This window comes from Bactrocera tryoni, unplaced genomic scaffold (genome assembly GCF_016617805.1).
Source record: "Bactrocera tryoni isolate S06 unplaced genomic scaffold, CSIRO_BtryS06_freeze2 scaffold_25, whole genome shotgun sequence".
Classification (NCBI taxonomy): Eukaryota; Metazoa; Arthropoda; class Insecta; order Diptera; family Tephritidae; genus Bactrocera; species Bactrocera tryoni.
Genome location: NW_024395977.1, coordinates 11,738,501 through 11,758,817, shown reverse-complemented (window position 1 = coordinate 11,758,817; position 20,317 = coordinate 11,738,501). Strand labels below are relative to the sequence as shown.

Below are 20,317 nucleotides of genomic sequence, written 5' to 3'. Positions count from 1 at the left end.
GCATCCTTTTTGCATGATCAGCGTTATAATACTATAAGAACTAAAATTAAGAGATAAATAGGGCAGTTATGAGTTATAAGTTATAAGCGAGAGTTATAAGTTACTTTAAAAAAAAAAAGCAGGGACCCGCACAAAAAGATCCTTCATCAAGTGTGGTTCGACTCCACTAAAAGGACACGGATGTCCATATAGAAAGTGTGGGTTCATAAATAAAAAAAATAATATAAACCTCCAAGTTTCAATAAGGTTACCCGAATCAACAAAGGTAACGGAAACAAACTTATAAATCGAATATCCCATAAAGGGGAGAAAAAAGTGTAAAAAAGAAATTAATCAAGTATCCCAGAAAAAGAAAGGGAGAAAAGAAAAATAAAACAAAATAAAACTTTTATAAACTAAAATAAACTTAAAAAAAAAATATATTAAAATTTTTTTTTAATAAAATTTTGAAAATAAATAATAATAAAAAACATTGCGTATAAAGAACAACAACAATAGCAACAACAACAGCAGAAACAACTACAGCGGAGCGGCAGCAGTGGCAGCAACAACGGCAGAAGCAACTACAGCAGAACAGCGGTAATAGCAACAACAACCACAGAAGAAAAGAAGAAGATAAGCATTCTTTGACAAGGAAACTTGTCCATTATTGATTATTATAACGAAGTCAATAAAAAATTGACTTTGATAATTAATAAGACGATAATGTCACATGGTTCAAATAGGGGACTAGTAGATCATCTTAATGACCAACACAGGAAAAATGCCTTGAGAATTTTCATTTCAGGACTTAACGGTTCCCTATCAAATATTTTGTTCTCGTTAGCCCCATCTGATTTGCCAAATGCTTTAGCGAAAGCTCTAGAATTAAATTCAAACAATATGAGAGCAAATTTTGCTTTCCAATTCAGTAGGAGTCAGGCTCAGCCGAACCCAGTAAACTTGCAAGTTCATAATCCTCGAACATCTCTTCTAAACTTCACAAATAACCAGTTCCAGAACAATTTAAGATTCCCTCAAGTAAACAAAAATAACCAACAATATGCCCAAAGATATAACCAAGGATTCCAGAACAAAATTAACCAACAATACGTACAAAGATTTAATCAAGGATACCAAAGAAACCAACCTGAACCAATGGACGTGGATTCCAGTATCCACAAACAAACTCAACACGAACAAACATACGCCAAACGCAATTTTGAAGAACCCAAAAGAACACCACAACCTCCACCTAAAATTCAACGCATAAATAATATTCAAGAACAAGCTTTTTTAGGCTGAAGACAGGACTCCCATACATTTATAGGTACTGCGGAGTAACAGGAAGAAAACTAAAAGTCATAATTGACACAGGAGCCACTTGTTGCTATTGCATACCAAACACTTTTTTATATAGAGATAAATTAGATATAATTAAAAGAGTAAAAACAATTAACGGATTCACCACTATTGAAGATTATAGTGATGTAAATATCTTCAATACGATACAGAGATTTTACGTAATAGAAAATTTAGAAGCAGATATGCTAATAGGGCTTAATGTTTTGAAAAAAGCAGGAGTTGTAATAGATTTAAAGAATGAAATATTAAAATATAATAACAAAACGGAAAAACGACACATTATAGATTATGTTACAGTTGACAATTTGATAAATATACTTAAAGAATTTTTGAAACCAAATGTGGTTACAGGTATACATTGCACCGTAGAAGATTTGTACGAAAATCCAAATTATTAGAAATATTCAATATTAAATTTCTTTATACTAAAAACTTCCCAACGGACATAACTAACACAGAAGATCAAAACTTGATTGTCGAGGAAACACACAATCGAGCACATAGAAATTTTAGAGAATACTTAAAACAAATATGTAAATTATATTATTGGCCCCACATGACCAAACAATTTAAGGAATATGTTCGAAATTGTGACATATGTAACAAAAACAAACACAATCGACACCCTCAAAGAGTGCCAAACTCATATAGACATATTTTTCGTACAGAAATTAAAGTTCTTAACAGCAGTAGACGCTTATTCCAAATACTTAATAATCAAACACATAGATGACAGAATAGACCTAGATCAAAAGGTCCTTGACATACTTCAAAGTTTTCCCGAGACAAAACACATTACCTGCGATAATGAACCAGGTTTCTCTTCAATTCAATTCAAATCTTTAATGCAGAGAATGAACATTGAAGTTTATTATTGCACCCCGAAACATAGTACCACAAATGGTCAAGTTGAAAGAGTACATTCAACCCTAATAGAACTATCACGTTGTATCCAACAGGAACACCATTTAATTAGCGATTTAGAAAGTATCTACAGGGCTGCACAACAATACAATAAATCAATCCATTCCGTAACTGATAAAAAACCTATAGATATACATATATCTTAATCAAATCACACACAATGAAATACCATTAAAGCTAAGCAACGCACAGGAAAAAAATAGAAAGAAATAATAAGAATAGAATAATAAAAACATATAAAAGGAATGACGTTATATATGAAAAAATAATAGGAGAAAAAAATAAGTTACAACCAAAATACAAAAAACAAAGGGTAAAAGAAGATTTTTTTTCCACTCCACTCCGTTGGAAGGACCAAGTGGAGAAGGACCTGGCTACGCTTGGAATATCCAATTGGCGCCACGTAGCGGAAAGGAGAAACGACTGGCGCGCTGTTGTTAACTCGGCTATAATCGCGTAAGCGGTGTCTACGCCAATTAAGAAGAAGAAAAGAAGATTTAGGTAATACTGTAAAAATATATAGCAAGTCAAGAATAGTTTATAAAGATAATATAAAATTATAAAATGAATTCCAGAAAATGATTCTTACATCGATAATTATCCTTTTGACACCATTCACTCAATGCGAAATTACTGACTATACGAGAGACGATTATGTCCTAATAGAAATTGGACCAGCCGCGACTTACACTGACTGGGGAGACATATTTCACATAACAAATTTGAGATATTATACATAAAGAAATTCTATATGACACAAAAACAAAACTAATTAAGGAATCACATAGCTCAAACTTTATAAAAATCAAGACTAGTGATACGGGAAACACAGTTTATTATAATAAATTCAACACGGACTTAGAAATGGACCAAATAGAACGACTGATATCACAATTAGAAATTACGACGGGGAGAAAATCGAAAAGAGGTATAAATGAACTCGGTACAATATGGAAATGGATTTCGGGAACACCAGACCATGACGATATTGTACGAATAAACACGAAATTATCTGAACTCATAGAAAATAACAATAGACAGTTTACTACAGATTCCAAATTATTTGAGGTAGTTACACAATTAACAAATATTGTTAGTAAAATAGAGAATAGTTCAACCTTAATTAACATAATGCAACACAGAAATAAATTAATACTAACAGATCTAGAAAATACTCTCTAAACTATTGTATTAGGAAAAGTCGGAATTTTTAACCCAACAATATTGAATATAAAAGAAATTAAAGATATTGTAAGTCATGAACACAATAATTTTACAATCACAGATGTAATTGACGCATCTAAATTTAAAATAGTACAGAATAATGAAATAATTGTAATATATATTAAATACCCTGTAACTAAAGATATATGTATACTATATGAAGCTAAATCTATAAGTCAAAGCGATGGAAAATTAGTAATAGAAAATGAAATAATTAAATGTAAAAACACATACTCTAACTTAAAACATGTAAAATAGAATTAAGTGCTAGTTATTGTGAAATTGATTTTAAAGAAACTTGCTTTTCTAAAATTTTAAATAATCCAAAAGGAGAATGTATGAAAAATAAAGAAAAAAACAAACAATTAGAAATTATTAAAGATGGTATAATCTTAATATCAGGAAAACACACAGTTGATAACATCGACCTCGATGGTACATATTTAGTAACCTTCAATAACACCATAGTAATTGACAACAAAATTTATGAAAATCCAAGTAGCATAATTTGGAACTATATTAAATCAAATCAGCCTAGTCGGTTTGATGTCCTCGAATATCTTGAATCAGAAAATATAGATTTAAAATTTAAAAATACAAACCTTTTAAATATGGGCCAAGAAGAAATTAAATCTCACCCAACTCTTTGGGCACTCTTATTTTTGGCAATAATTATTGCTTTGATTTATGTAATTATCAAAATCCGGCAAAAAATTAAAAAATATAAAAAAAGGAAAATTGAAGAAGCTAATGCCAATATGCTTGAATCTATCACAAAATTGATGAATTAACACCCTAAGCCGAAACGAGGACGTTTCTTTTTTTAACAACGGGGGTAGTTAATGCAACCCAAACCCACTAAAATAAACGCCTATCCCATTCATCTCTAGTAGACACATATGTGATGTAAGTCGACACCACATTCATCCATAGGATCAAGCCAACCGACTATCATAACAAATAGAAGTAACGTAAACAAAGAATATTAAAATCAACAATAGCCAATTTGCAAAGTCATCATAAAATCTATTGGAATACGATTACAAGAAGAACTTGATCACGCAACAAGAAATGCTACAGCCATCCTTTTTGCATGATCAGCATTATAATACTATAAGAACTAAATTAATAAATATTAAGAGATAAATAGGGCAGTTATGAGTTATAAGTTATAAGCGAGAGTTATAAGTTACTTTTAAAAAAAACCAATAAAGACAATAAAAAATTAATTTGCACCTTGTGCATTAAACTTGTGCCTTGAAACTAATATCAATTGGATTGGCAAAAATTTTAATGTTTTGATTTTAAATTGATTTTACAGCGGAAAAAGACAGTGTAGACCTTGTTTCAAGAGGAAGGAAAACAGCACAATATTATCGTGAATACCGAGCACGAAAGAAAGCAGAGCGGGAAAAGGAGAAATTGGAAATGATACCTGGCAGTCAAACGAAGGAAATGAAAACAGCTGCGGAATATCAGAGATCGCGTAAAAAAAGATTCAACGTTTGCTGTTCCATCAATCTCTGCGGGAGCATCTATAACTACTGATGAATCAACGGTCGTCAATTCACCGATAACTGCTGGGCCTTCAACGTGTGTTGATGGATTACAAAAGAGAGATGATTACGCTGCATATTCTCTTCCGCAACGAAGAGACAGAACCACTTTTCTAGTCAAAGTTCCTTCATTTAGACTTTGCTTTATTCTTCATTTTATGTGCATAATAAACTTATAAAATGTGAATTTAAGTTTTTTAGTTTTCTTTCATACAAAATGATATGCATTTCTTGGAATATCACTAAGAAGTATAACTTCATCCGCGCGTAGGGACTCCACGCACCTTTTTTTATTATAACTGATAGTGCGGATATTGACTCGTTAGTGTATGAAAACTGGTCAGATATCGCATTCCATTGTATCCCCAAAGTTTTTGTTGTGCTTTCCTTTTCGAATTTAAGGAAATTAGTGTCTAATAGATTTTCTTTGGGTATGTCCTTTAAAATATTAGAGTGGTTCGCCGTTATCTTTTTCAACGGAAACCCTGCTGTATTGAGCGCTTGGGTCACTTGTGCTAGTGACTCGTATGCCTGTGGAAGGCTGTGGCTTCCAGACAGAATGTCGTCTACATACGTTTGTGTTTTCAACACTTGTGTTGCCAGAGGAAATTCTGACTTTGTGTTTTCTACCAGTTCGTGGAGTGTACGAATGGCTAGGTATGGGGCACAGTTTACCCCGAAGGTAACTGTTTTTAATTTAATCCCCATTGAAAACGTATTTGTATATACGCCAATTTAGTATGAGGAGCATTAAATCTGGCTGAAGCGTGGGTCCCGTAAATAAAATGTCATTTAGGGAATTCCCCGAACTTGATGATTTTGATGCATTAAAGACAACTCTTTGTGGTTTCTTTGTCTGGCTTTATTACTGCATGATGAGGCAGGTAAAATGAATAGTATTTACCTTTTATAATTTTTTCGCCAGGGCTGACGTCCTCCATGTGGTCTAAATGGAGGTATTCTTCTAAAACCCTATCGTATTCTGGTTTTAGCTCGCCTTTTTTAAGTAGGTTTTTTTCCATACTTAAAAACTGTTGGATAGCAGAGGTGCGAGAATGACCTAAGGCGAGTGTGTGGGGAAACTCTGGCTTTAGTGGTAGTCGTACGACGTACCGGCCATTATCTAATCGAGTAGTTGTGGATTTGTAGAAGTCCTCACAATATCGATCTTATGGGGTTGTGATTGATATGGGAGGAAGTTCTTCTATCTCCCAAAATTTCTTCAGTTGAGTATTGAGGTACTCGTTCGAGATTTCCTCAACTTGAGTTGTCATTGTTGTGACTGGTTCCGCAACTGGTCCGCTTAGGAACCATCCGAAAATGGTATTTTGCGCCAGAAGCGTTTTTGTAATTTTCTCAACACCTTCGAGAATAATTTGTGGTATGAGATCGCTGCCTAATAGAATATCTATTTGAGCGGGAGTGTTGCAGTTTGGGTCTGCTAACTTAAGGTGTGAAACCTTTTGCCAATGCTTGCTATTTATATGATAGCTTGGAAGCATATTTGTTAGTTGTGGTAAGACAATAGCTTCTGCTTGTATGCGCTTATCCGCTTGGGGGGAAATAAGGGTAATGGGGCAGATTTTGTTTGAGTTTTGTACTACTCTTCCGCCCATTCCCGTAATTTCAAAATTAGGTAGCTTTGTTGGCAGTTGTAGCCTACTTTGTGCCCTTGACGCTATAAAAGATCGTTGAGATCCTTGGTCTATTAAGGCCCTAATTTTAAACAGTTCTCCTCGGTGCTTGATGGAGACCACTGCTGTGGGTAATAATACACTGCTTTGGTTTTCGCTGTGTAGCGTCTGAGTTTTTAAAGCCTTTGAGCAGCACGGTGCTTCTTGGCAATTTTCTGAATTTTGTAAGTCGGGATTTGCTGTTGCAACTAGTCCTGCAGCTCTTTTAACATTGGAGTTATTTTGCGCGAAGCTGGAAAAATTTGTAATGTGAAGCATTGAGTTATGTCGTTTATGGCAATAAACGCAATTAAATTTGCTTTCGCAATCTTTGAGCGCATGCGTATGTGACAAACGGTTGGTACAAAGTTTTTTCGTTCTTACGAAATTGTTTCTTTCGTTGATATTTAGTTTTTTAAATTTCTCGCAAGATTTCTACCTGTGCCCTCCTTTACACAGTTCGCATGACGTATGTTTATTTTGTTCGGATGTGAACGCTTGTGTTTTGAAAAAACTACTATTTAAGTTGTTGTTGTTACTCGCTTGGGGTTTAATGAAGCTTCAATTTAGGTCGTGTTGAACGTTTTTAGTTCTGACCATTTTTTTATCTATCCTTTCCGCAATTTCATATTGGGTAGTTAAGATATCGTTCATTTGTTGCCACGTTGGGCACTTTCTTCGTGATGAGAGCGATTGCTTTTTATTGAATTTTTTTATTGAAATTGAAATGTATTTTTGATGACTCATTCTCAGCTCTTGACCGATGCTACGGCTGCTACTATACCGGTCTCTTTCGAGCAATTCGGCGATTTTATCGCAATTTTCGACGACAGGCCTTCCGGAGCGTGGCGCATCATCGACTACCTCTACACCAGAACGAAAATGTTGAAACCATCGTTGTGCGGTGGAAATGGGAACTGTATCGGGTCCATAAACTGCACAAATTTTATTGGCGGCTTGAGATGCATTTTTGCCTTTATCGTAGTAGTACTGTAAAATACGCCGTATTTTCTCTTTACTTTGCTCCATGTTTGCGACGCTATAACTCACGAACGACTTAGAGGAAACGACAATCAATCAAACTCGTGTTAGCGTGTGAAATAAGCTTTCCAAAAAGGTATAGCATGACTCAATGCGACGAATAAAACTAGAACTACGCGCTTTCAGCGCCAACTAGCGAAAATACCGCAAGACTTTTTTGAGAACCTATTATGTATGTTTGGTTTTGTTATTTTTCTTTTCTCTTTTTAAATTTCGCAATTGCCCTAGCTTACTTTTTGCGCAATCCTGCTTATACTGTTTTGAGTATAAGGAGTATTGCCGGAAAATTTTGTCAAGTGAATACTTGAAATTTTGTTTTTTTCTTTTTGATTTTTATGTTGTGTGTTTAGATACAAGCATAAGTAGAGCCTTTTACAAGATATGTATATGCCGGTATATATATAATTATTTATATACATATACTTATATATCATACTATATACCGTTCATACACATATTTGGATGTACATATGTAATGTACCAAACTGTTTCCAGTTTCCCGGAAATCAACCGTAAGTTCGGACAGTTTGGTAGCAACCGGTCCATTGAAATTTACAGGATCGTATACAGTTTTTAGAGAGATCAACTGTAAATTTCAACATACACTAGGCATCAAATGAAAGTATAAATTTCACAGACGTTATTTCAATGCAGTTTTATTAAAATAAACAACTAATAATTCATACATTTATATTACATTTACATTAGTATTTAAGTAACAAATTATATATTAAAAAAAAAATTTTCCGGAATAGAAAGGAAAAAATTTTGTTCCACTTTAAAAAAGGGACTCTTATATAAAAGTGGTCAAATGAAAGTATAAATTTTGAAAAAAATACGAAACGTTTGATTTAAAAGTAAATTTAGTAATTCATATTGCCTTTTTTATTCTGAATTACTGCAGGAAGACGTTTTGGCATGCCTCGAACCAAATTTTCTAATATTTTTATTGGAATAATGTCAAGTTGACGCTTCGTCTCTAAGAAAAATTCTTCCAAGTTTGTACGGCTGCTTTTTGGTATTTTTGAATCAAAAATTAACTACAATGCTTAATTGGATTTAAATCCGGTGACTGAGTTGGCCAGGCCAGTTTTTCTTTAAGCCTTCTTCAAAAAGCGAGTAGTCAGGCGAGATGTGTTGGGGTCGTTGTCTTATTGGAAGATAAACGACCCCAAGTTAACTTTTTTCGCATTTATTTTAAAATTTTCGCTAAGAATGTTAACATATGAAGCAACCGTCATTCGTCCATCGATTTTAAGTACACAACCTACACCAAATTTTGAGAAACAGCCCCAAACCATGAGAGAACATCCTCCATGCTTCACTGATGATTGTATGCACTGTGGCTTAAGTGATTAGAAGGTTTACACTACACTGTTTTTTAACTCCTTAGCTCGAATTTGAATTAATCGGACCAAATTACTTTATCTCAAAATGGGGTTGGCATATTTGGATATTGTTTTGCAAACTCTAGTCCTTTTTTCCTACTCGAAATGGAAAACATTGCTCGTTTTTTTGCGACATAGTTCTTAAAACCAGATGTTTGTAGTTTTCTTTTCATTGTGCTAATGGAAACATCCAAACCAAAACTTTCGGTCAACTCCCGCGATAAAATTTCAGGGTTTTCAGAAGCCTTTTTTCGTACAAGTTGCTCAGCGTGTATAGAAATTTTGGACTTTGTACCTCCACCGTATTGAGTCTTGCTTCTTCTTTCTTCTCTTGCTTTATTCAAAAATCTTTCTTCTTCCCTCTCTGTTCGAAATGGAATATTTTTCATAAATTTGTTTGATACGTTTCACCCCTCTTCCCATCTTCTACAATTAAGATCCGATTCTCTTAAATTTTTTTATATTTTTTCTAAGAACAGAACAAAAAAATTTCACCATGACATAAATTCCCTTAATAAATACAAATGAATTAAATATATAGTAAAATTCAGTTTTACCTTGAAAAAAATGGACCAAAACTAAAATTATACTTTCATTTGACGCGCACTCATAGGCTCACCAGCGAAGACTAATCACTCCCGATGCAGTAAATATTTTTTTCGTCTAAATAATAAGTGTAAATATTACTCCAACTGTTTATTTACATAACGGTGCTTCTACATAAAATGCTTTATGAATTTATTCTTAAGCAAAAATGTAGGAAGTAAATTAATGATCTGAGGTTGCCAGTATAAACTACATTTATACTTTCATTTGACGCCTAGTGTACATATATGCAAATAAGTATAAATTATTTAAAATAATAGATGGAGTTGATACACTCACTTTGTGCCGCTTCAAGGGACTTTGAGGGCTTTATACGGTTTTGAATGTGGGTGAGTTTAGTTTATGCCAATGCGTGCAATCTGATTTCTTGTCCGTTTCCTTTCCTGTATGGTGTTCCTTGTTCCGTTGTTGTTAATTTCCCTTTGTTGGTTGGCTTTCCTTCGTTGGGTTGACTTTCCTACGTTGGTTGGCCTTTAAGGTATTTATTATTTTTAATATTATTATTATTTTTTGTGTTTTTAATTTTTTGTTTCACGTTTATGAATGTTTAATTTTCACCAAGACTATATTTTAGTCATGTATGTTAAGCTCCGCGCCCGTGAGGATGTTTTTTTTTGTTGTTAAATAATATTTCGCGCCCGCTTTTTGATATTATTATTTTTTTTTTGCTTTTTGGTTTTAAACACTGTATTGTATGTACATGTATTTATATATTGCTGTTTTTTTTTCTTTATAACTGCTCACACGGAGTTAAGTTTTGTTATTATTGTATTATTATTATTTTTTTTTTTGTTTTTGTTACCCCAGCACGGAACCGCTTGGTGTCCGTTTTTCAAACTGTTTTTTTTATATATGTATGTATATATATGTATGTATATGTATACCGCAAATTTTTTTTATTATATATATTTTTTTGAAACTTCTTGGTTTATATCTACATATGTATGTGTATGTATATGTGAATACACCACTTTTTCTTTTTTTTAACATATTTTTTTTTCTCGAAAAATTTGTTTTCTTTTTTTGTATGTATATTAGAGTGTGTCATTCTGAGGCAACCTTTTTTTCAACTGAAAAACAGGCTAAAAACTTTCGAAAATGTGAAAAAAGTCATTCAAAATTAATGTTTTCCATATAAATTACATGAAAAAAAAATAATTTTTTTGTGGTGGTTATTGTGCGGCGGTTATTACATATATGTGCACAAGATGGCTGCCAGTAGGGATGGTAAACTCGATTCGGATTCCGAAAAATCGATTATTTTACGAGAAAACTCGATTCTCGAGTAGAATCCGAATCGAGTTTACCATCCCTACTGGCAGCCATCGCGTGCACATATAATAACCGCCGCACAATAACCACCACAAAAAAAATGATTTTTTTCCATGTTATTTATATGGAAAACAGAAAATTTAAAATAGGCACCTCTTAATATTAATATTAAGAGCTCATCTTTTGAGTGAATTTCTTTTTCACATTTTCGAAAGTTTTTAGCCTGTTTTTTAGTTGAAAAAAAAGGTTGACCCAGAATGACACACCCTAATGTATATATGTAAATTAATTCCCGCAACGAGGGAATTTTTAAAAAAATATATATTTTATATCCGCGAACCCGCGGATGAAATGAGAACACGTGTGTTTCTAGTGGATTGCAAGATACAAATCAATTCTTTATTTCAGAAATACTAATATATACATATACATTTTGGTTTTATTTACTTAAAGTCAAAGCTGAAGTGTAAGCATCAGCTTGATTGGATCCAGAACAAAGAGTTAATTACAATTTTAGCTGTTCTGTTTTCTTTACATTTGTTATTGTTATGCCTTCTTGTGAGGGCGAGCGATATTGTTTTGATAATAATGGCTTTTTGGAGTCAGAACGGAAAAAGCATATCGAATTCGTAAATAATCAAAAACTTTAATTATATTTCTAATTTATGAGACAATGTATGTAATTGCAAAGTGCAAAGATTCAATTTTATTTACAGTTAGGGTAAGGTTTCTATGCGGAGACTATCGTTAACTCCCCCCTTCCTAAAATGAATCGTCCCCGATTCACTATTATTTTGAGTTAATTTATATATTTGGTGCAAAAGAGCATTATAAGTGATTTCTTGAAATTGCGTATTTTGGATTAGTCTGGGAATTTCGCGAGATTTTTTTAATTTTAGTAATAAGTAAGTTATGGAAATGATTCCCAAAATTAAAATTATGTATCAAAATATGAATGGACTGTTATGTTCTTGTTCCGTTCTGTTAAAATATTTATATTATCTAATTTTAACAATTTGTTGGTTGTTTCAAAATATTCTAAAATTTCAAAATTGTTTATATGGTTATTTTTAAAATAATTCCACATTTTTACTTCAATGTTTGCATAAGATTGATTATTTATTACTGTATAATTTTCAAATGTTATTAGATATGTTCCATTTAATGTTTGATTATCTACAATATTTTTTCCTGAAACTAATATCGCTCCTAATTTAATTTCTTCAATTTGTAGGTTTTTTTCTTTAAATTTATTACATTTTCCTTGTTTTTTATTTAACATTTCTGACAAACATGTGCTTTTTTTATTTAGTTTACAATATGGTTCTGAAATTTCTGTTTTACAATTCTGAATATTAAAAAAATTATTATTACAGTATATTACTATGTTCTGGTCAATAATAAGCTTACCATCTAATTGAGCTATGGCTCTTATATCATAGTACTTACATGTTAGTTCTATTTTAGGGTATTTTATATAAATTATAATTATGTCTCCTTTTTGGGCTATTTTGAATTTAGAAATGTCCATTAAATCTGTTATTGTCATTATACCGTTTTGGTAGTATGTTATGTTTTTTAGTTCATCAAAGTGTAAAATTGTTGGATTTAAAATTCCAATTTTACCAAAGGTTATTGTATTTATTAAATTTTGCAGTTCATGTATAACATATTGATTTCGTTTTCTTTTTATTTTCCTATTTATGGTATCACCTTTAATATTATTAACTGTGTCAGTTAATTCTGTTATTATTTTAAAAATTTCTGAATTTGTTGTATATTGTTTATTGCTATTTACTACTAGTTCGTCCAATTTGTTATTAATTTTTACAAAGTCGTCATGGTCTGGTGTACCAGCTATCCATTTCCAAAGTGTTCCTAATTCATTTATACCCCTTTTTTGCCTAAAATGGGTTTGTTTTAATTGTTCCAATAAAGTTTTAATTAACAAAGTTTCTGATTCTGTTTCCTGTCTAATAATTCCTAAGCTGTCGTGATTTTGTTCATTATTACTGTAAAAATTTCTTTTTTCGTCCGCTATTATATTTTCAAAATAAGATAAATTAGTGATGTGAAATAAGTCCCCGTATTCCTCATAAATGGAAACATCTCCATTTTCGATAAGTACGTAGTCTTGTCGGGTGTAATCTATAACATCAGCGATTGCTGAGCTGATTAGTGCAGTCAAAATTAAAATAATCATATCGGAAACCTATAATAATTATGATTTTACATTATCTCTATGAATGATTCTATTTATATTATTAATTATTATTTTATTCTCTAAATTTTCCTTAACTTGTTGCTTTTTATATCTAGGTTCTAATTTATTCCTTTCTCCTATTATTTTCTCGTAAATGATTTATCCAGGGTGAAATGGGAAACTTGTATCATTGCCTGAATACACTTGAGAATTTTTTTCTTTTACATGTGTTTGAAGCTCAGTTAATTCTTCGAAATTATATTCATCGGTAATATTGAAATTATTTATTTTTAAAATATTAGTACCTCCTTTTTTTGGAGTATATTTTTTGATTTTATTGTCGGCATTATCTTCGACTGGCGTCCTAGGCTTTTCTTGTCCCAAGTAGTTTAAATTTTGTATTTTTATATTTTTATTTGGTTTTTCACCATTCAGCTGGCGTTTTAGGACCTTTTTGTCCCAAAATAATTTCTTTAAATAAAATATTTCCGGTATTATCATCGGCTGGCGTTGTAGAACTTTTTTGTTCCACAATATATTTATTATTAAATTTGCCGGTATTATCATCGGCTGGCGTTGTAGAGCTTTCCTGCTCCACAGTATTTATTTTTTTATATTTGCCGGTATTATTGTATCCCAAAAGGAGATCCGATTCTAATCCCTCTATTTCATAGAAAATTTCTTCGTCTCCAAATAAGGTAATTAAGTGGTAAAATTTGATTATGGAATAGCCATTAACGATTTTTATGCGCTTATAAATGGCTAATGCGTTTTTATTAATATAAACCCCAGGCTTAATGTAGCATGAGGTTGCTCTCGTATCAACTAGAGCTTTTAAGTTTTTATTTAATTTTGAGTCGTGTAATTTGAGATAGGGGAGTTCGTCCCCTCTTCGCCTAAAAAATGGCTCTCGTTCATATTATTAATTCCCTGGCTCTTTTCTTGCGGGCGAAAGCTGTTATTACTTTCTCTATGCCGCTTTACCCCATGTGCTTCCTGATTTTGCCCCCTATTGGCCTGGAAGTTTGCATTTGTTTGCATAGGTTTTACATTTTGATTAAAATTGTTATTTCTCTGTTGTTGGTAAAAATTGTTGGTGCTTTGTTGCCCCCTCATATTAAGATCTCTATTGTAAATTCTGGATACAGATGGATCTATATCCATAGGAGTTGGTTTTGGAAAATTATAATTTGTATTATTATTGAGAGCGTTGTTCCTTTGAGGAAACCTTAAGTTATTGTTTGTGTATGTTGACTTCACCCTGTTTCTATCATACGTGAAGTTTTGAGCAAACCGGGCTCTTTGGTTGTTAGATTCTAGCTCCTGAGCTTTTGCTAAAGCATCAGGTAAATCTTGTGGATTTAAAGAAAATATTATGTCTCTTAATGGGGTATTTAATCCTGTTATAAAAATTCGTAGGGCGTGTTCCCTATTCTTTTTGTTTAGTTCTTTGGTTAAGTCTGCGTTATTTCCATGTGTCATGATAGTTTTGTTTATTAATAGTGTCAATTTTTTATTGACGAGGTTGTAATACTCTACAACCGACATTGCACCCTGCCTTAAGATGCTTAATTCTTGTTCAATTATGTGTATAGGACGTTTGTCCGCATATGCAAAGTCTAAGCGAGATAGAATTGCATCGAAATTTAGAACTGTTCCGTGGTTTGTTAATGCGTCATTTGCATCATGTGTTATATTATTTCTGAGTATGGTGAGTGCAGCGAAGTATTTTCTTTTTTTCTTTCGTATAGGCTTATAGCGTTAAGCGCTGCCTCTTTCCAACTAACATATGAATTCATTCTACCAGTAAATTCTGGTACGGATTTAACTATGTCTAACGATTCCTCACAGGCTATATTATCGTCAATCGTCTGTGTTAAAAAATCGGTTGCACTAGTGGTATCGGACGTTTGTCCGCATATGCAAAGTCTAAGCGAGATAGAATTGCATCGAAATTTAGAACTGTTCCATGGTATGTTAATGCGTCATTTGCATCATGTGTTATATTATTCCTGAGTATGGTGAGTGCAGCGAAGTATTTTCTTTTTTCCTTTCGTATAGGCTTATAGCGTTAAGCGCTGCCTCTCTCCAACTAACATATGAATTCATTCTACCAGTAAATTCTGGTACGGATTTAACTATGTCTAACGATTCCTCACAGGCTATATTATCGTCAATCGTCTGTGTTAAAAAATCGGTTGCACTAGTGGTATTGACTATTATTTGTGAGCGTAATTGCTCTACTTCCTCACGTAATGCTATATTGCTGTCAGCAATAAGGCGCGTTATGAGGTCTACGGTCAAAGCGTCACCGTTAGCCATTTTGTCTGTTTTTAAGTTTCTGTTTTTATACTCTCGCAAGTAGAGTATTATAGTTTTGTTCACATAACGGTTGTTTGTAAGTCCTAAAACTAAAAGAGTCAGATATAGGGTTATATATACCAAAGTGATCAGGGCGACGAGTAGAGTCGAAATCCGGATGTCTGTCTGTCCGTCCGTCTGTCCGTCCGTCCGTGCAAGCTGTAACTTGAGTAAAAATTGAGATATCATGATGAAACTTGGAACACGTATTCCTTGGCTCCATAAGAAGGTTAAGTTCGAAGATGGGCAAAATCGGCCCACTGCCACGCCCACAAAATGGCGGAAACCGAAAACCTATAAAGTGTCATAACTAAGCCATAAATAAATAAATAAAGATATTAAAGTGAAATTTGGCACAAAGGATCGCATTAGGGAGGGGCATATTTGGACGCAATTGTTTTGGAAAAGTGGGCGTGGCCCCGCCCCCTACTAAGTTTTTTGTACATATCTCGGAAACTACTATAGTTATGTCAACCAAAGTTTACAGAGTCGTTTCCTTCAGGCATTTCCATGTACAGTTCAAAAATGGAAGAAATCGGATAATAACCACGCCCACCTCCCATACAAAGGTTATGTTCAAAATCACTAAAAGTGCGATAACCGACTAACAAAAAACGTCAGAAACACTAAATTTTACGGAAGAAGTGGCAGAAGGAAGCTGCACCCAGGCTTTTTTAAAAATTGAAAATGGGCGTGGCGCCGCCCACTTATGGACCAAGAACCATATCTCAGGAGTTACTAGACCGATTTCAATGAAATTCGGTATATAATATTTTCTTAACACCCTGATGACATGTACGAAATATGGGTGAAATCGGTTCGCAACCACGCCTTCTTCCAATATAAAGCTATTTTGAATTCCATCTGATGCCTTCTCTGTATAATACGAGTATAAACATTAGGAACCAATGATGATAGCGGAATAAAACTTTACAAAAATACGGTATTTGAAAAATATGTAAATGACGTATTATGAAATCTCGATTATCACTTTACCATGCGAGAGTATAAAATGTTCGGTGACACCCGAACTTAGCCCTTCCTTACTTGTTTTTTCTTTTTTTGTTAGTTATTTTTATTTTATCCCTTCTAGGAAGAGATGCTTTTTTATTCTGGAGGGTCTGGAGTTCAGAGTCGCAGAATTAAGCTTTTATTATAAACCGGAGGGTCCCCCTTGCGGTGGTGAATCGCGGTTTCAATATATTTTTGTTACATGGCTGGTCGAGCCTTTAATTATTGTTTTTATTAAAACAAATTTTTGGTTGAATTATCTTTTTATATTTCTCTGGAGGGTCCCTTGGGTGGTGAATCGCAGAGAATTTTAAATTGTTATAAGCTGGAGGGTCCCCCCGAGGGTGGTGAATCGCAGCTTTTAATTATGTAATTTATTGGTTGTACAAACCATTAGTTATAGTCTTTAGTTTTTTTTATTTTTTGAGTTTAGGACATTTCTTAGTATCGTGTTCGCCCCTACAAAAATTGCAGTACGAAAGTTTTTTATATTTAATACTTGGGCTATTGCCCATTTCTTAATATATAGTATATTCTAATTTTAAACTTACAAATATATTCCCTTGTTGGCTCTCTCGTTAAATGATGCTGGTGTTGCCGTTGCTTCCTTTATGGTTGCTGCTGCTGCTGTTGACACGTCCGCTGATGTTTTTACTGCTGCTGTTAACAATTTTTTTGTCACTGTTAATTTTCTAATAAGTTGCTGATGATGCAAAATATTTGTAATTTTCTGATTTAAGTCACTTTCTATTTGTGTTTTGTTGGTTAGTTGAGTTTTAATTAATTATTATAATTATCAATTAAAAAATTTTCCCAACTTCGTTGCTTGTTCTTGTTCGCACAGTTATTTTTTGGTGAAAGTTTTTCACTTATACTTTTTTGGTCACTGTTATTCTTCTAAATCTTTGGTAGGTACAAATAGCTTTTCAAAAATTTGTGTAATTATGTTTTTTTTTCACTTTAGTAGGCACTTTTGACTTCGTGTTAAACTATTTCTTTACAAGACAATTTTTCATATAATTATTACTTCACTTTTTACTTTTCTTCACTTTTTGTAGGCACTTTTGACTTCGCGCTAAACTATTTCTTTACGAGACAATTTTTTATATAATTTTTACTTCACTTTTTACTTTTCTTCACTTTTTGTAAGCACTTTTGACTTCGTGTTAAACTATTTCTTTACAAGACAATTTTTCATATAATTTTTACTTCACTTTTTACTTTTCTTCACTTTTTGTAGGCACTTTTGATTTTGTGCTAAACTATTTATTTACAAGACAATCTATATATATAAAAATCAATGCCACTTTCTTTGTAATTTCATCACTCATAAACGGCTGAACCGATTTGGCTGATTTTTTTTGTTGTATTTTTTATTATTAGGAGAAGGTTCTTATGTAAGAAAAAATTACGAAAGTTGCCGGAAAACGTCCAAAAACAGCCCTTTTCTTTTTCCCATACAAACGTTTTATTTTGTATGTATATACATATGTACATACATACATATTTACATAAGTAAGTAAAAATGATTGTTTGTTTGTTAGTAACGCTAACGTTCGAGAACGGCGGAACCAATCTTCATGAAATCAGAAGTTGTTCGCTGTGGATCAGGAAAGGGTTAGATATACCATACCATATACTTTTCATAAGGAAAAGTAGAAAAATTGGAAATTTCCAAAAAGTGACTTTTCATACAATTCTTTTTTGTTTTGTTTTTCAATATTTTGATTAGTAAATAATTTGAATCGTTCAATTTCGGTCGCTTACTTTTTTATTCCGGCTATTTAAAAGAATAATTATTGAAAGTTCTTCAGTGAAAACTTTATGTGTGTTTGAAACGAAGTGATCATATAAGAAATTATTTTAAAGAAAATGCCGGCATGTCCAAAAATCAAACATAGGTCGACGTATTCGAAATGCTCGGGGCGTGTTGTCACAAAGAGTATCACAAAGTGCAGTGCGACGTCCCGAAATAGATTTGAAGAAGCTCATCATGCAAGAAATCCAGCAAGACCTACGTGAATACGACGTCGTGTTTTGGAAGATATGTTCCGTGCTGCATTTGATTACGACCCTTCAATCGACTATAATGTACATGGATATATTGGAATGATGGATGTTATATGTCCACATTGTGAAGCGGCTAAATTCTCGGGTGAAACGGCTGGAATGTGTTGCGCTAACGGGAAAATAAAATTGCCGGAATTTGAACCACCTGCTGAACCATTACAATCATTAATTTTTGAGACATCACCAGAATCGAAATATTTTTTAAATCATATACAAGAGAACAATTCGTCTTTTCAAATGACTTCTTTCGGCGCTACAAAAATTATAAGAGATCAATTTATGCCGACATTTAAGGTGATTGCATGGAATATTTGATTGTTTTTTCAATGAATAGGGAAAAATTTATTCCTATAACATTGCATACATATTACAGATCAAAGGTCAAATTTATCACCTAGCGGGTTCTTTGTTACCGCTCCCCGACGCTAACCATCAATTTTTACAAATATATTTCATCGGAGATAAAAGTCGTGAATTAAATCAACGCTGCACAACTGGTTCTCACACAAAAAGAGAAATTCTTTGCGAACTACAATATTTTTTTCATCAGCACAATGAATTAGTCCAATTGTTCAAAACTGCTATGGATCGGTTGCCATCTGATAATCACAGAATCGTTATAAGAGCCGATAAAACTCCAACTGGAGAGCATTCAAAAGAAGATTCAATGCACCAACCATTGATGAAGTGGCCATTGTGATCGTTGGCGATCATTTTCAATCTCGAGATATTATTCTTCACCGTAGAAATGAACAATTACAACGTGTTTCGGAGCTTCATCGTTGTTACGATGCGTTACAGTATCCTACATTGCACTGGAATGGCCATGATGGATATAGTATCCCAATGATTAATCCAAGCACAGGTACATAATACATATCGTGCTCATAAATATTTCGTTTAAATAAAAGATTTCGATTTTGAATTGAAAACTTCTAAATACGTTTTGAAACGTATTTTTTACAGGTCTTGATGCTCAAAAGAAGGTCAGCGCCATGAATTATTATTCATACAGATTAATGATTCGCGAAGGAAGTTCAAATTACATTTTGGGATGTGGAAAACTGTTTCATCAATACATTGTGGACATGTATGCGAAAATTGAGACTGAACGTCTCAATTACATCCGGTTCAATCAAAGTAAATTGCGATCAGAAGAATACATACATTTGCGTGATGTAATAACAAATGATGGGAATTTGAATGATATTGGACATCTGACGATATTACCAGCATATTATATTGGAAGTCCTCGCCATATGCACGAATATGCTCAAGATGTGATGTCATACGTGAGAAAATACGGCCGACCAGATTTATTTATTACATTCACATGTAATCCGAAGTGGAGCGATATTCAAAATAATTTGTTTGACGGTCAATCAACAACAAATCGTCACGATATAAATGCACGTGTTTTTCGGCAAAAATTAAAAGCGCTGATGGATGAAATTGTGAAATTGCGCGTATTTGGAGAAGTGCGGTGTTATATGTATTCAATCGAATGGCAAAAGAGAGGATTGCCGCACGCACATATTGGTGATACTGATATGGTTGGTTCGTAAAATCACACCAGATGAAATTGATAATATCAAACAATTGATCAAGAATTATTTGAAGTCGTCACAAAACATATGATTCATG

The 20,317-nt window shown here is 33.0% G+C and overlaps 1 protein-coding gene across 1 annotated transcript; it reads left to right on the top strand.

The window, feature by feature from the left end:
- The first annotated feature begins 18,629 nt into the window (after window positions 1–18,629).
- LOC120780727 lies at window positions 18,630–19,373 on the top strand. Its single transcript, XM_040112987.1, has 2 exons — window positions 18,630–18,967; window positions 19,047–19,373. The coding sequence occupies exons 1-2, from the start codon at window positions 18,650–18,652 to the stop codon at window positions 19,371–19,373; spliced, it is 645 nt and encodes a 214-aa protein (XP_039968921.1). The 5' UTR covers window positions 18,630–18,649.
- Window positions 19,374–20,317: the final 944 nt, after the last annotated feature.